Source organism: Diceros bicornis, chromosome 19, assembly GCF_020826845.1.
Source record: "Diceros bicornis minor isolate mBicDic1 chromosome 19, mDicBic1.mat.cur, whole genome shotgun sequence".
Classification (NCBI taxonomy): Eukaryota; Metazoa; Chordata; class Mammalia; order Perissodactyla; family Rhinocerotidae; genus Diceros; species Diceros bicornis.
Genome location: NC_080758.1, coordinates 12,199,765 through 12,212,898, shown reverse-complemented (window position 1 = coordinate 12,212,898; position 13,134 = coordinate 12,199,765). Strand labels below are relative to the sequence as shown.

General features: G+C 44.1%; 1 protein-coding gene across 1 annotated transcript in view; it reads left to right on the top strand.

The window, feature by feature from the left end:
- The first annotated feature begins 3,979 nt into the window (after positions 1-3,979).
- Positions 3,980-13,134, top strand: part of SLC9A8 (solute carrier family 9 member A8) — a 71,713-nt gene continuing 62,558 nt past the window's right edge. Inside the window, exons 1-3 of the mRNA XM_058562492.1 lie at positions 3,980-4,066; positions 5,911-6,089; positions 11,987-12,067. Coding sequence (XP_058418475.1) covers positions 4,041-4,066; positions 5,911-6,089; positions 11,987-12,067 — 286 coding nt within the window. The 5' untranslated portion in view covers positions 3,980-4,040. The remainder of the gene's footprint in view (positions 4,067-5,910; positions 6,090-11,986; positions 12,068-13,134) is intronic.

Genomic DNA, 13,134 nt, shown 5'->3' with positions numbered 1-13,134 from the left:
CCAGGTGGGCTCAATATAATCACAAGGCTCCCTACAAAGGAAAGAAGGAAGGAGAGTCCGAGTCGAGAAGATGTGATGACCAGAGCTGAGGATGGAGTAATGCCATCGTTGGCTTTGAAGATGGAGGATAGGACCACAAGCCATGGAGTGTGGTGGCCTCTAGAAGCTGGAAAATACAAGAAAACAGATTCTTTCCTAGAGCCTCCAGGAGGAACGCATACAGCCTTGATGACACTTTGATTTTAGCTCCCTGACACTTCTAACCTACAGAACTGTAAGGTAATAAATTTCTATTTCAGGCCAATTCCTTGCAATAAATGTCTTAAAATATAACTCCTACTGGTTCTGCTTCTCTGATTGAACCTTGACTGATATACCTGGTAACCACTTTGATTCCCTCTTAAAAAATATACGAAATATCACATTCGTTAAAAAGTTTTTGTTAGTGCCCCTGTTTTGTTGACAACTTCGGCATTTTCTAAGCTCTGGGAAAAGAGTGATGAATAAGACATCAAGTTTCCACATCTGTAAAACTGGGCCAATCAGAGCACTTCATAGGGTTATTATAAGGATTAAATAAGCTACTGAGCATAATGCGCTCGGAATAATGTCTGGTATAGAGTAAGTGTTCTAGAAATGTTAGAAGGGATAAAGGACAGAAGAAAGACAGGAGAGAGACAAGCTCTCTGGTTTCAGGGAGCTTATCCCTAGAGTGGGCAATGGATGATAAACTCAGGAAGAAAGGAAAGTAGGGAAGAAGGCAAAAAATATCTGATAGTGATAAATGCCTCAGAGACACTTAGGTTTAAGACTTTAGACCAACGGTTGGCAGCCGGAGGGTCAAATCCAGCCTGTCAGCTGCTTTCATATGGCCTGTGAGCTAAGAATGGTTTCCACATTTTTAAATGGTTGAAAAAAAATCAAAAGAATGTTGTGTGACCTGTGAAAATGATAAGAAATTCAAATTTCAATATCCATAAAGTTTTATTGGCACACAGCCATGCCTATTTAAATCGTCTACAGCTGCCCTCCCACTGCAACAGCAGGGTTGAGTTATTGCGAGAGAAATCAGAAGACCCACAAAACCTAAAATATTACCGTCTGGCTCATTATGGAAAAAGTTTGCCGACCCCTGCTGTAGACTGAGTGGTCAGGGAGGGCCTCCCTGAAGAGGTGACATTTAAGCTGAGACCTGAATGGCGAGAAAGAGGAAGACTGGAGGTAGGAGAGCAGAGAGAACAGAGAACAAAGGCAAGAGCTTTCTCTAATCCTATAACAGCCTTCCAAACAGGGCCTCTGTGATGGGGCTCTGAGGCTCTAAGCGTGCTGTGGTGTCCCAGAGGTCCTGAGTTGAGGTAGGGAGCCAGAACTGCCTGGCACCAGAGCCTGCTGCCCTGTGCCAGCCCCTTCTCTGCCTTGCAGGGTGCGGGAGCCCAGGAACTGCATGTTGAATGGCTTTATTCGCCTTCCTGAGGGCAATGACCAGGAATTTTAGATTCCTCCCCAAGAACAGGTGAGAAGGGCCTGGGATCTGCCCCCAGGCCTGACAGCAGGTGTAGTGCGGTCCCCTGCTTGGCAGCAGGCCCACAACGCCACAGAGCCCGAACCTGGCCCTGACGATGGGATGTGTGGCCAGGGCAGTGGGCCAGACAGCGAGGAGGATGCCGCGGCCCTTGGTGACTTCAGGGCTCTGCTTTCACCCTGACTGGCCACAGCCTGCAGCCTGATGCCAGGGGCCTGCCCCCAGCCCGGGGGCCCACCTCCAGCCAGGTAGGGTTGTCTGGGGCTGCAAGAAGAATGACAGACTCAAGCTCTCAGTCACTAAGTGTGGCTCAGAGAGAACACACCTCTCAATCCTTTATGGTCCAGTTCACTCCTCCCAGGCTCTGTACTAACACAGGAAAGTAGGCTGTTAGCCCCATTTTACAGCCCGAGAAATTAAGGCAGTGGAGAGCAACAGGGGGTACTGGTTAAAAACACAGACTCTGTGCCTGAAGTCCAGCCTCAACATTTGCCAGCTGTGTGACTTCAGGCAAGTGGCTTGACTTCTCTGTGCTTCAGTTTACAGATTATGATAGTATCTGCCTCAAAGAGATGTAAGGAATTAAGGAAACAATAGCCCAGCCCCACTCCCACAAGAAGGACTCAATAAACACTGGCTGATCCTAAGCGCATTCTCTCAGTTAGCTTTGACTACAGTCCTAAGAGGTCTTGGAATGGCAGAGGATTCCGGGTTTGAGCCAGACAGATCTCTCCTCGGCCCAGTTCCTCAGGGCCAAGACCCTGAGTCAAGCTTGACTCCTCTCTTTCTTTTCCATGCCACAGTCCATCAGCAAATCCTGCCTTCAGTGTGCACCCAGAGTCCAACTATCCTTGCCATCTCCATGGTATCACCTTAATCCAAAGAGCCATCAGCTCTTGCCTAGATTATTGCAAAGGCCTCCTAGCCGCTCTGAGGGCTTCCACCCTTGCCCCACCCGATCCTCTCAAGCCTCCATAAGCAGTCAAAGGGGTCCTGATAAAAGTCAGGTCACAGCACTCCTCTTTTCGAAACTCTTCTGTTTCCTAACACATCTAGAGTTAACTGATGTCTTTATTTATTCAATGATCATTTATTATTGAGTACTTATTACGTACCAGGTACTGTTCTAGGCATTGGAGACAAAAACAGAAAAAAAAGAAACAAAAACCTCTGCATTCAGGGAGTTTACATTCTCCTGGAGGGAGAAGGACAATAAACAAATACGTAAGTAAAATATATAATATGTTAGGTGTTATGGAGAAAAATCACTCAGGGAAGGGGAGGGGCCTTGGATTTTAAACAGGGTGGTCACGGAAGGTGTAATGGACAAAATAAGGGTTAAACAAAAAGCCCAAAAGTAGGAAAGGTGGGAGCCAGGGGGCAACCTAGAAGCGGAGTATTCTAGACAAAGGGCTCAGCAAGTGCAGGGCTGGACCTGTTCCTGGTGGGTTTCAGGCACATGCAGGAAGCCACTGTGACCATAGTGGAAAGTGTGTAGGAGGGGGAAGGGGGATGAACTCAGAAGGGTAAAGGGGGCAAGGTTGAGTCCTGTAGGTTCTCAAAGTTTTTTTTCCTCTGATTGAGATTGGAAGCAGGAGGAGGTTCTGAGCAGAGGAGGAACTGGAGTTCTAAAAGATCCCTGGGCCGCTGTGTGGAAGACCACAGGAACAACGGCAGAGTCAGAAAGGCTGTTTAGGCAGCTATCACAGCTCTTATGAGATATGACGGCTTGGACCAGGGAGGGAGGTAGCAGTAGAGGTGGTGTCAAATCCGAAGGCCGCACAATAGGGTACCAGCCCTCCTGAGGAGATCCCTCCTACCCTTCCAACCTCACCTCGTGCCTTCCTGTATCCCCAACCCCACAGACCACTGCTAGCCACGTATAGGCGTCTAGTGAGTATCTGCTGACTCCATGAACAAATTAATGAATTTGTGATGAATTAATAATCCAGCCCTAGATCATCATCGCCTATCTTAACGATAGGCCTATAGTCAGAGCTCAATAAATGTTTACAGATACGATACTGAACAATTCTGCAAAACCCAGGTGGTTAGTCCTCTTTACAGCTGAGGAAAATTGAGGCTCAGGCTGAGAAAGTGTCCCCCCCCCCCCGGGGTCCCTCTGCACAGCCTAGGCTAGAAGCTTCCTTCCCTTTTAGCAAGCTGAAGTCCTGTAACCTGGGTGGAGAGAGCCTTGCCTTCAGGGTGAGTCACAGTGACCTCACACAAGTTTTCCCCTAAATCTCCCTGCCCTGTGGGAGGGGAAAAGCCAGAAGATGACGAGGGTCATAAAGCCCAAGCTGGACGCGAGTCCCGAAATTGCCCTTAGGGTCCTCCCACGCTCCTCCTCCCACCCTCGCACCATAGAGACGAAGAGACAGAGGGATCGCCCTCGCGTGGCCGAGGCCCCGCCCCCCGCTCGCCCGCCGCGCGCCCGCGCCTCCAGCGGAAGCCGGAAGCGAAAGCGGGCCCTGCTAGCCCCCGGCTCCGAACTCGGTGGTCTTGGAGGCTCCGCAGGATGGGGCAGAAGATGGCGGAGGAGGAGTGAGTGGGCTTTTCCGGGGCGGCGGAGGCGGCAGGGCTGGGCCCCGGGTGACAGCGAGCGCCTCAGGCCGCCCTCCGGCCCCGGAAGGCGGAGCTCCTTGTGCCGGTTGGCCAGGACTGACCATGCCGGCGCCGCGAGGAGGGCGGGAGGGACGGTCCTGGGCCCAGCGGGGCCCTGCAGCCGCCGTGAGGTCGGACCCTCAGGCTGGGGATTGGCCGCCCAGGGCGGGCTTCGAAAGCCATCTTGCGGAAACCGCAACCCAAATTGCACTTTCCCAGTTTTCGGTCATCTGGTGATTACGGAACGCTCCACCAGCTCCTCCAGGAAGTCCCCCCTTCCCAACTTAGCCAGTCGCCTCCTCCACTGTAACGATCGGTTTTCGCTTCTGTGTCGTCCACTGAGTTTCGTTCACTCATAACGGTTGGCCATCCACTCTATTTCAGGCCCTGGGCACGTAGTAGTGAAGGAGGCAGACCAGGAGCCGCCCTCAGGGAGCTTCCGTTCTAGTGGAAAAGAAGAACATAAATAGACAAGACGACTTCAGTGCTCTGAAGGAAATGGAATAGTGTTGGGGTGGGGGAGTCTGCTCAGGAGGAAGTGACATGCCAGCTGAAACTTTAATAACCGGAAGGAGGGATAGGAGAGGGAACAGCAAGTGCAAAAGGCCAGAAGCAAGAAGGGGCTTAGTGCCTTTGAGGGACAGGAAGAAAGGCAGGATGGGTGGAGTGTAGACAGCCATCTCCATACCTGCAGGGCACAGTCTGCTGCATATTATAGGTGTCCTATCTGTGTTTCTGGAATGAGTATGTAAAAGTTAACAAGGAACCCTATGGTTGAAATTTGGCTCGTTCACCTGCCAGTTTTACGGTTATGTCTTTTCTCTGGGTGGTCATTTCATTTAGTCCATTTATTTATTAAGTGTCTGTGCTGTCCCAGACGCTAAATGGGGCCTCAGCAGCACAAAGCAAAAAGAGGTGATATAGCCCAGTGATTTCAAGTTTGGTCTCAAAGTTTGGCTCTGCCACGGAACCGTCTGAGATATTGGCCAAGTTATGCAGCCTCTCTGAGCCTCAGTTCTTCTAGGGTAAAAAAGGGCAAGTAATAGTACCCACCTTGGGCATGTTGTGTCTATTCAGTGAGAGGGTGTATGTTACCTAGTACCTGGAATGAAGCAGTAGTCAATAAACATTAGCTGTTACAATCATAATTACAATGATTATTGTATGAGTATTGCACAGGTTTACAGCCCTAACACAATGTGAGGAGAGCTGTGAGGAACATAAGCAGTAGGGTGGAGGGGGGCGTCACAGAGGTGGTTACATTTGAGCCTTTGGAATCTGAGAAGGGTTTTGTAAAGTAGGGTAGGGCCTTCCAACCAGATCAACAATTGGGCGAATTCAGGTGTTTTCTTCAACTTGCAGATCATAATCCAAGGAAAACAGTGTCAACTGGAGAAGTAAAGGCGCCAGGAAATAATATTGAACCTTACAATGTGATGAGAGTCCAGTTTACCTCCATTTAAATCCCCCATTAAGTGCCAGAGAGCAGGTGGCATTCTGTTTCTACACCAGCGCTGATTCCCCCTTGTTCCTGTCCTCTAAGTGGCTGTATTCAGAAGCATCTGAGGCCACTGGTACCCTCCTGCTGCAGCAGGCAGGAATTTTCTTAATCAGTTTGGAAAGCCTGCCTTTTGGTTGCAAGACTCGTGACTCGCATAAACTTCTGTCCCAGGTTCTCTCTCTGGTGTGTGGGTGTGGGGGGGGGTGTGTGTGTGTGTGTTTGTGTGTGTTGATGCTTCAGGGCCGTTTTTCCTTTATCTAATTCTTTTTATGTTCTCCAACAGGTTCCCCAACACAACTCATGAAGGTTTCAATGTCACCCTCCACACTACCCTGGTTGTCACTACGAGACTGGTGCTCCCAACCCCTGCCAAGCCCATCCTCCCCGTGCAGACGGGGGAGCAGGCTCAGCAGGAGGAGCAGTCAAATGGCATGACCATCTTCTTCAGCCTCCTCGTCCTAGGTGAATGTGGAGACACCATAGTCTGCCATCTTGAGAGTCCGGGTGCACCGTCTGTGTGGCTCACCCCGTTTAAACCAGTGTTTCCTTTGTCAGGTCTTCCTCCCATTTGGGTCTCACTTCAAACACTGAGGGACAGTGATCAGTTCATAACATCATAACAGGGTACTCCTTTTGCTTTATAAAATCGTAGAGCTTAGCAATTCTGTAGTGCCCTTAATGTAATATCTTAGACGTCCTCTGGAAGAAAGAATTAAAGAATTTTTGACCTAGAAAGAACCTTGAATATCTTCTAGTTTAGTGGATTTCAAAGTCAGCTCATGAGAGTCTGTGTGTGTGTGTGTGTAGGTGGTGGTAGCAGTAGGTGGAGGGAGTCAAGGGAAGGGCATCCAGCTTTATGACCAGATCAGCATTATGACCAGAGCAGCATTTTGTCATATCTGTTAGGCTTCCATGTAAAATTTTATGTAAAGGTTTTGCTGCTGAGTAAAAGATCAGATACCCTTGCCCTAGCACAGTTTTCCTTAACCTCTGTCCTTTCCATTAACCATGGTCATGACTTCTGCCGTATCTATGTATACCTGTGCTGTTGTTTATTTATGTAATATTTTTCTTTAAACGGATTCACTCTCTCAACCTTAAAATCTCATTTTGTTCAACCTCCTTCTTTAACGGGTGAGGAAATTTAGGCCCAGAGAGGTTAACCAATTGACATACCTGGTTTGGTATTAGACTAAAGACTAATACTCAGGTTGGCAGACATCAGTCAAGAAATTTAGATAAAAGGCGATAACTTAGATGCCTCCCAGAGACTGTGGACAGTTGACAGCTGTTTTAGATGAAAAAATCCAGTTGAAACTGCAGCTACTTTGGGTTAGCTGAGGAAGAAATAGTTTAGAATTTGGCCCAAGTCCGAAGTTTTAGTTGAAAAGCAAGCTTGGCACGTTTACATTTTCTGCTCTTCTTTAATGATACTAAAACTTATTTCTAATGAGATTAGATCTTTTCAGAAGAGTGAAAGGTGCAGAGAGCTGGGGCTGAGTAAGAGGGGAAAAGGTGCAGAGTATTTCTCTGATGTCTATTAGGACTGTTTTGGTTTGGTTTTTTTTTTTTTGAGGAAAAGCATAACTTCTTTCACATTTCTATTCAGATTCAGTTAATGGTCAAATAATTTTAATAATAATTTTATTTAAAATCCAGGAGTCATCTTTGTTTCTCATAGATTTTTTAAAACTTTTAAATTTCATACTGAAAAAGTACACAAACCACAAGTGTACAATTTCTCATGTAGATGTAATGCCCAGGTAATTTTTTACCCTTTTATGTAGTTGAATTCTATTTCTAGGAGATTACTTCAACAGTCAAGGACTTTGTTTTGTTTTGTTTTCGTTTTCTTTTGTTACAGTAGTTGAATACAAAGAAGAAAAGCAATTTTTTTCTTGATCAAGAAATCTTTAGTACCTGAATTCTTAATCCTGAAGGAGTATTATTAGTCTCTTTACATTGTTGTCAGCTTGATATGTTAGAGAATATAAAAGACAGGCCTGGAAAAACTTTTGTAATCGCTTTTTTCATGGGAGGGTGAAAAGAATAAGTAAGACTTTCAAAGTAATTTTCAGGGTGTGGAGCATTTAACCTTAGCCTGTGCCAGGGACCACAAAACAGGTTTTTATAATCCAGGCAAAATCCTACCCAGTGTTAATACATCTTTGGGGCCAGAAAGGGCTGAACTGTAATTAATAGTGCTGTATATTTCTCTTGGATTGTCTTCTCTTCAGATAGATCATAAACCTAGACTTTAGAGCTGTACTAATGTCAGGTGGGTTCTGTTTTCACCCATCAGGTTGTTGGCAGTTTCTGAGTTGATATCCACTTTTTATGTATAAGTCAGCATGTGTTAACAGAGTGGAATGCTTTCTTTCTTTTCTTTTCTTTTTTTGCTGAGGAAGATTTGCCTTAAGCTAACGTCGGCTGCCAATCTTCCTCTTTTTTGTCTGTGAGCCCCGCCACAGCATGGCCACTGACAGACGAGTGGTGTAGGTCCACACCCAGGAAGCAAACCCAGGCCACAGAAGTGGAATGTGCCAGACTTAACCGCTAGGCCACTGGGACTCACCCTGGAATGCCTTCTTTTCAAGTAAATTTGAAGGCATTTTTTCCTCTGTTCTTGTATATTATCAACAAGATATTATGTACCTTGTATATTTATTCCTGATTAGATGGTCCAAACAATGTAAATCTGATAAAGTAAACAAAAGTTACTGTTAATAGGTAACTTGCTAACTCACTAAATACATGAACTATAGTGAATTGAGGGAAATTAGCCCATAGATTATTCTAGACTTCAGGAACTCCTAACCTGGAACACATTTACCACTTTTGTGTCCTATTTTAGTCAAGTTAAAGAGGATTACAGTGTGCTCCCCGTTGTTGAGAAGGGGTGACAAGACTTGAGTTACTTTTGACTTTTAGGAGCTTGAAATCAGCTGACTGACAGTTAACTCTTGCAGACCTTTGACTGCAGAAACAATGGTGAGTCCTTGTTACTGACTTACACTGGAGTTAACAGCATCACTTGACACATACATTTTATAGACCATTAAATTTAATGGTGTTATTAAAATTGACATGTCTCTGTGTTAATATAGTTTCCATAATTGATACTTCAGGCATGAAAAATTGGAAGCACATTAACTTGTGGCATACATATCCTCTATACCACACAGAAGTTTTTGTCCCTTCTTGCTCTGTTTTTTCCCGATTGTACTTAAAGACATGTACTTCTAGGTATATATACATACGTATATTCATAAGCACGTGCACACGTACAGGCACATATAGCTTGGCTTTTGTTTGTTTTAATATAAATAGGGTCCTATAGCTTGCTTTTTCATCTCATAGAATGTCTTGGAGATCTTTCCATGTTACTGTTTTTTGTATCTACTTCATCCTTTTTTTTTTTTTTTAAAGATATGTATGTGGTAAAATAAATATAACGTAAAACTTATCATTTTAACCATTTTAAAATGTACACTTCAGTGGCATTTAGTACATGCACAGTGATGTGCAACCATCACCACTATCTAGTTCCAGAACATTTTCATCACCCCAAAAGGAAACCCAGACTCATTGAAAGCAGTCACTCCACATTCTCCCCTCCCTCTAGTGTCTGGTAAGCACTGTTCTGCTTTCTGTCCCTAGGTATTTGCCTACTTAGAATATTTCATAGAAGTGGAGTCATACAATATGGGGCCTTTTATGTCTCCCTTCTTTCACTTAGCATAATGTCTTCAAGATTCATCCATGTTGTAACGTGTTAGAATTGCATTCCTTTTTATGGCTGAATAATATTCCATTGTGTGGATACACCACATTATGTTTATCCATTCATCAGCTGATGGACATTTGGATTGTTTCCACCTTTTGGCTATTGTGAACAGTGCTACTGTGAAGATTTGTGTACAGGTTTTTGTGTGGACGTATGTTTTTATTTCTCTTGGATGTATACCTAGGAGTGGAATTGCTGGGTTAAATGGTTACTCTGTGTATAACTTTCTCAAGAACTGCCAAACTTTTCCACAGAGGCTGCACCATTTTACCCACCAGCAATGCACAAGGGTTCTAGTTCCTCTGCATCCTTGCCAATACTTGTTATTTTCTGTTTTGTCTTGTTTTTTAATTATAGCCATCTTAGTGGGTGTGAAGTTGTATCTTGTGGTTTTGATTTGCATTTTTCTTTTTTTTAATTAATTAATTAATTAATTTTTTTGAGGAAGATCAGCCCTGAGCTAACATCTGATGCCAGTCCTCCTCTTTTTTTGCCCAGGAAGATTGGCCCTGGGCTAACTTCTGTGCCCATCTTCCTCTACTTTATATGGGACGCTGCCACAGCATGGCTTGACAAGTGCATCAGTGCGCACCTGAGATCCTAACCCATGAACCCATGAACCCACAAAAACCCAGGCCGCCGTAGTGGAATGCACACACTTAACCACTATGCTACCGGGCCGGCCCCTGCATTTTTCTTTTGACTAATGATGTTGAGCATCTTTTCATGTGCTTATTGGCCGTTGTATATCTTCGGGGAAATGTCTGTTTAGGTCCGTTGCCCGTTTTTAAACTGTGTTCTTTGTCTTTTGTCTTTTTGTTGTTGAGTTGTAAGAGTTCTTTATATATTCTGGATACTAGACCCTTATCAGATATATGATTTTCAAATATTTTCTCCCATTCTGTGGGTTGTCTTTTCAGACCTCATTCTTTTTAATGGCTAAAGACTTTTCCCTGGCATTGATGAGCCTTATAGTTAGCTCTCTCTGTTGACAGTTTTCCCCTCTGCTCTTTAAGGTGCAAATAGTTGTTTGATTTATGAGAATAAATTTTTAAATTAATTTTTAATCCAGCTTGGTGCAAAGACAAAGCAGGAACTGATGAACTCCCTAGATCTATTTCTGTCTACTTACGTGCTCATGTGCCTGCCTTTGTAGACAGTAGGCATGGTCATTGGTCACATGTTGTGCTTATGCGTTGGAACTTTTCTCTTGCTGTTAGTATTTAATGTAGGATTTTTCTAACTAAGTTAAATATTTATAATAAAATATTTATAATAAAATAACACCACAGATTGATAGTTTAGAGCGCAGAGTGAAAGGAGGACAAAATTTCTATATTTACAACTGTTTCCTTTCTCTGGCCACCTGGTACTTTTTGGTGAGACTAAAGATATCTAATTTCTCAGTGTGGGCTCTGAGGGTGGCCAGTTAGCAGCCGTGCAGACTGTTTAAACATTTCCTTTTACAGAAAAAAAGCAACAAAATTATTTTTAGTGTTGGGAAGATAATACTGTGACTGATGAGATGGTGTGCCACCTAGGTACCTAATAAAAGAAAGAGACATGCGCACTGGCATTTGGACCATGAAATTACATGTCGGAATTATTTATGTGAAAGTAGGCTTTTTTTTTTTCAGTCCAGAAATACTTATTCCTTTCAAATAGTTTGACATAGTTTTGTTTCCTCTCTTTTCTTTCATGACAATACCCTTGTGAGGAAAGTCAGACATTATTCCTACTTTGGAGATGGGGGAAGGAGGGCAGCCAAAAGGGAGATGGTGGTGCCCAGGATTAAGGGCGCGGGGTTGGGAACAGGTTCAACCCTGCACCCCCTACCAGTGATGCGACCTCTTTAAGCCTCGGTTTTCTCATCTGTAGTCAAAGGAGATGACGGTGATAACAGTTAGTTCAGAGAGGGTGTTGGGGGTTAGATGAGACCACGCTTGGGAAGTGCTCAGTGCAGTGTCAGGCTCATAGGGAGCCCAGGACCCAGCTGGGGAGCAGGAGACCCATCTTTAGGTCTTTGATGTTCTTATCGCCAAACCAAAGTATTTACTTTGTCCTGTTTATAAAACACGATCACTTCCTTTATGTTAAAAGAGAACCAATCACATGGTGGCAAAATACTTCATGTCAACATATTCTGTTGCGGTTATGTTGACATAAAAGTGATTGATTTCATTGACCTCTTCCTCACCCTTTATAGTTTTCCAGTTGACGATTACTTCAAAAAACGTTGAGGACCATTTCTCAGAATCAGGGAAATTTGAATAATTTTAAATGGTTGTTTAAGGTTTAATAGCTTAGGAAAAAATTAGACGTCTGTTGCTCTTTCAGTAACCACTGGAAAACAAGCTAGTTCAGGCGTATAAAGAAGTGTGGAGAAAATGTTATCAACACTGTGAGTCTACCTCCGGGCTGAGAAATAAGAGATGGAAAATACAATTGAAGTGTACTGTGTCGTTGTCAGTTGTCCGTTTCCCTGGCAGCCTCCCAGAGGTAACCATTGCCTTGAACTTGGTGTTTATCATTTAAAACTGTGCTGTTTTAACAATGTCTTTTTTCCCCACAGCTATCTGCATCATACTGGTGCATTTACTGATCCGATTCAGGTTACATTTCTTGCCAGAGAGCGTTGCTGTTGTTTCTTTAGGTAAGTGCTTATTGGTGATTCTATAATAAAAGCAGTAACAGTAATTACCATTTTTTGAGTGTCTTCCTGGTGCCAGGAACCACAAGAGATGCAGTACATACCTGATCTCACTTAATCCTCACTGCAACTTGCCCTAAGGGTGGTGGATGAGGACAGTGTGGCTCAGAGAGGGGTGATGACCTCCTAAAGCTCACCTAGAAGCCCCTCTATACAGCTCGAAGCCCCTTTCTACTTCTAGAACTGCCCCTGGGGCGCACTGATCTCTGCTACTAGGCTATGCTGACACCTGTCTCCACTAAGGCCAGTATTGACCCTTAATTCATAGAGTCACTGAGTTTTACAGCCAGAAGGGACTCTCACTTTACAGTTTAGGAAGGAGAAATGGCTCACTTGAATGTCCGAGTAGATCTTAAGTCTTCAGAGAACATTCCATTTGCTTGCATTTCTCTTTTTTATTTCCTGTGGGAATTAACTGTTAGGATAATTAGCCTTTATTCGGAGAGAATGAATTGGTGTAATAGCCCGTGTGAGCTCACATGCAAGTTCATTGAAGTGGCTTGTGAAGGAAGAAGCAGGGACCTTACTTTTCAGTAATTATTAAAATCAAGACTAAAGTGGGTGGGTGTGCTTAAGACATAGTTAATAAGGTTTTACTAAGGTCAGCTAAAGCCTTCTTCACTTTATTATATTGTAGTTACTTTTACTAGTTTCTACTTGCCTACTGATGATATTTAATTTTTTCTTATCACCACTGACACTTTATAAGTTAATTTTCTTTATCTTGTGGATCTTGTTTAGTATATTTAGAAATTCTTTCATAATATAAGTAATGGTTTAGGTTAGCTTTGGAAATGAACATTCAGACTGTTCCTTCTCCTTCCGCCATCACCATCTGTGTCCTACTACTTAGGTACAATCCCTCCTGTATTTTCCCTGGACTTCACAGCACTGCTGAGTGCCAGGTTCTGGCCTGTGAGCTTTCACATTGCCATCTCGTTAAAGCCTCATAACCCCCAGGCGATGCCATATTTTGAGGAGGCACCACTGGGTGGTATTGATCTTCAGTA